The sequence below is a fragment of the Nicotiana sylvestris genome, chromosome 1 (assembly GCF_000393655.2).
Source record: "Nicotiana sylvestris chromosome 1, ASM39365v2, whole genome shotgun sequence".
NCBI lineage: Eukaryota > Viridiplantae > Streptophyta > Magnoliopsida > Solanales > Solanaceae > Nicotiana > Nicotiana sylvestris.
The window spans coordinates 98,038,631-98,041,674 of NC_091057.1; the positions used below are offsets into that span (position 1 = coordinate 98,038,631).

General features: G+C 36.2%; 1 protein-coding gene across 1 annotated transcript; it reads right to left on the reverse strand.

Annotated features, from left to right (window-relative positions):
- Positions 1-1,468: 1,468 nt before the first annotated feature.
- LOC104212600 (uncharacterized) lies at positions 1,469-2,681 on the reverse strand. The gene is made up of 2 exons (XM_009761911.2): positions 1,826-2,681; positions 1,469-1,702 (listed from the first exon to the last, which is right to left on the reverse strand). The coding sequence occupies exons 1-2, from the start codon at positions 2,610-2,612 to the stop codon at positions 1,590-1,592; spliced, it is 900 nt and encodes a 299-aa protein (XP_009760213.1). The 5' UTR covers positions 2,613-2,681; the 3' UTR covers positions 1,469-1,589.
- Positions 2,682-3,044: the final 363 nt, after the last annotated feature.

A 3,044-nucleotide genomic window follows, 5' to 3' on the forward strand; every position in this document is an offset into this window, starting at 1 on the left:
TGTCCTTGATTTTCAGGCTTCTTTCTCATCTTCTCATTGAGTAAAAGAGCCGATGTGACATCTTTCAACTCAATAGTAATCTTACCGTGCAGGATGGTTGTTGCCAAATTATCGTACGAAGATGGCAACGAGTTCAATAGCAAGATGGCTTTATCTTCTTCTTCGATTTTCACTCCGAGGTTGGTAAGCTGTGTGATTAGTCCATTAAACACATTTAGATGTGACAAAAAATTCATACCTTCACCCATGTGTAGGGCGTATAACTGCTTCTTCAGGTACAATTTATTTGTCATCGTTTTGGACATGTATAGGCTTTCCAACCTTGTCCAAATTCCCCGTGCAGTGTCTTCATCAATGATGTTATTTACCACATCATCTGATAATTGCAACCTGATTGCACTAGCAGCTCTTTTATCCAAGTCAGCCAAATCCTCAGCTTTCATGGTATAAGGCTTTTTGGCATCAGCATCTAGTACCTTGTGTAATCCTTGTTAGATGAGCAGATCCCTCATCCTTCTTTGTCATATTGAGAAACCGTTATCTTCGTTGAAATTTGCTACCTCGTACTTTACTCCAGACATTTTTATTTTTCACCGAGTATAGTACTACCGATAGTGAATAGTATTTCGGTGAACGAGCCCCACAGAAATAATATTCACGGTAATAAAAGCGGAATAATAATGTAGCACCGAGATACGGTAATTAACAAGAATAAAAGAGTAACAACGACACCAAGATTTTTACGTGGAAAACCCTTTTAATAAGGGAAAAAACCACGGTCCCGAAAGGAGCAACTGATATCACTATAGTAAGAAATTTTACACTTTGTAGGTCCGAGTAAAATACTCCAAAGACCACTACAATACTCAAAAGAAATAACCCACTTTTGATATTCTTACCTCACTACAATATCGCTCACTCTCTATTTTCCTCACAGACTATTTTCTTATACCTTGTCTGTGAAACCTCACTCTTTCCTTCTCTCTTTGTTGGTGTGAAGAAATGAGAGTTGAAGCTCTCCTTTTATAGTCAAAGCTTCACTCTCTAAAACCTACAATATTCAACAAAGTTGGCTACCAAATCAAAAAAATTCAACAAGGTTGGCTACCAAACCAAACCAAGTCAAAAAGGTTGGCTACCAAACCAAAGAAACTTTTATTAGGCACATACCTAATACTTTTTCAATGAGATGGACATCATCAATATTTGACCTTTTATATTACAAATAAAAATAAATAAACAAATTCCATTTAGAAAATGAACATTGATTTTAGATATAACATAAATAAAATGGATAAAAGAGCAAATATTTTTAGAAAATCGCTTCACCACATTACTCTGAACTACTCCAATATTTCGCCAAGGTTTTTTCTTTTGCACGTGTATGGGCTATGTTTTTTGGTAACAATTTCAATTTGGCTACCATAAGTTTTTTCTTTTATTTTTTGAGTGTACACAACAATAAAAGTGCCAAACTTAGGCAACGTGAATTAGTAATAACTCGTTTAGAAAGATAAACTACAGAAAGAGAGGAAAAATAATCAACACAACTTATAGAAGAAGAAAAAAACAGAAGTTATAGAAGAGACTCATCGTCTCAATACGATGTGGTAAGAAATGGCCCCAAGAGCCAAGATGTACAGTACTCGTGGAAATGAGGATGCTCTGTAACTCTCAGCAAAGTTTGTATCTCTGCCCCCAGCTGAAAAAAGCAAGATAAAAGACACTGTTAAGACAAATAGATAGTCTAAAAATTGTAAAGTTAAATCCTAAATTAAAATCAGACCAGCTAAAGCAGATGAAAGGGTTACGTCTCGGTCCTTACCACAATCTCTGGTAGAATTACTAGTGCTTGAACAAATACATTGTGCCATCTCAGTCTCCACATCAAATCCACAAGTTCCACCAGATTTAGCACAACGTTCACATCCTGTATCCGGGACACTGAACGACAACTCCATCCCATAAAGCCAATCCAAAGGTCCAACTCCCTCCAATTTATCCGAATTATACACACTCGTATAATGCGTACAATCCAATATATCCATACTCATATACTTCACCGTCTCATAACCCGTAAAACAACAAGCCGGTGTACTATTCGACAGCATATGAAACAACTTAAACGAAGTGCACGATCCGTAAAGTTCGTCACAAGAATGACCAGAGAAATTAAAACAGACAGATTTGTAATGGTTTAGTACTGGTGAATCAATAGAACAATTCATGAGGATGAAAATTGTGTCAGGTGAAGGTGGGATTATAGCTGATTGAATTTCTGACATTTTGAAGTCGTGGTGAGGTTGTAAGATTGAACAAGTAGACATTGATGGATCGAAAATGGTCATAGTTTTTTTGTCATAGTCTATGGATTGGACTTTGTAATTTCCTGATGGTGTTAGGAAGAATAAATCAGTGGCTGAACAATTTAGCATGTGGCGATATTGTGGCGCGCCACAACCATCGTCGATGCTAAATGGATAGTTTATAGGAATGTTGTTACAGAAATTGCGACATGTTGAGAAAATTTGTGGGGATTGTGATAGTAGCAAAATGAGGTATATTGTTAGATGGTTGAAGCTGAGAAAAGGTAATCTTAATTGGTTAGCCATTGCTAAGGATTTTTAGTTTGAAAGAAGGTTATAGATGTAAAAGAATTGATGTCCTACAACAAGAGTAACTTTTTCACACGCAGATTACGAAGATTTGCAGAAAGCAAATGGTGAGCAGCTGTCCGCAATTTTCTCTATTATCAACAGTTGCTTTTTTGACCGTTGGCGCGCCGTTTCACTGGTTTTTTATGGGCTCCACACTGGAAAAATCAAGTATTCGATGATCAAGGAATGAAGAATTCTATTTTCTTCTTTAAGGGAAGGAATGAAGGATTGCCACTTTAAAGGCTTGTTTGGTAGACTAATGAGAGATAAATATTAATCTCGAAATTAATTTAAGATGAGTTTATCTCATATTTGGTTGAGATAAAATCGCAGTATAACTAATTCGGAGATTAATTATCCCTGGATTGTAGTGTTATTTTTATCCTT

Coding starts and splice junctions, on each gene's coding strand:
- LOC104212600 (XM_009761911.2), bottom strand. CDS start 2,612: ATGGCTAACCAATTAAGATTACCTTTTCTCAGCTTCAACCATCTAACA. Junction 1,703..1,825: donor TAATTCTACCAGAGATTGTG/GTAAGGACCGAG, acceptor TGCTTTTTTCAG/CTGGGGGCAGAGATACAAAC.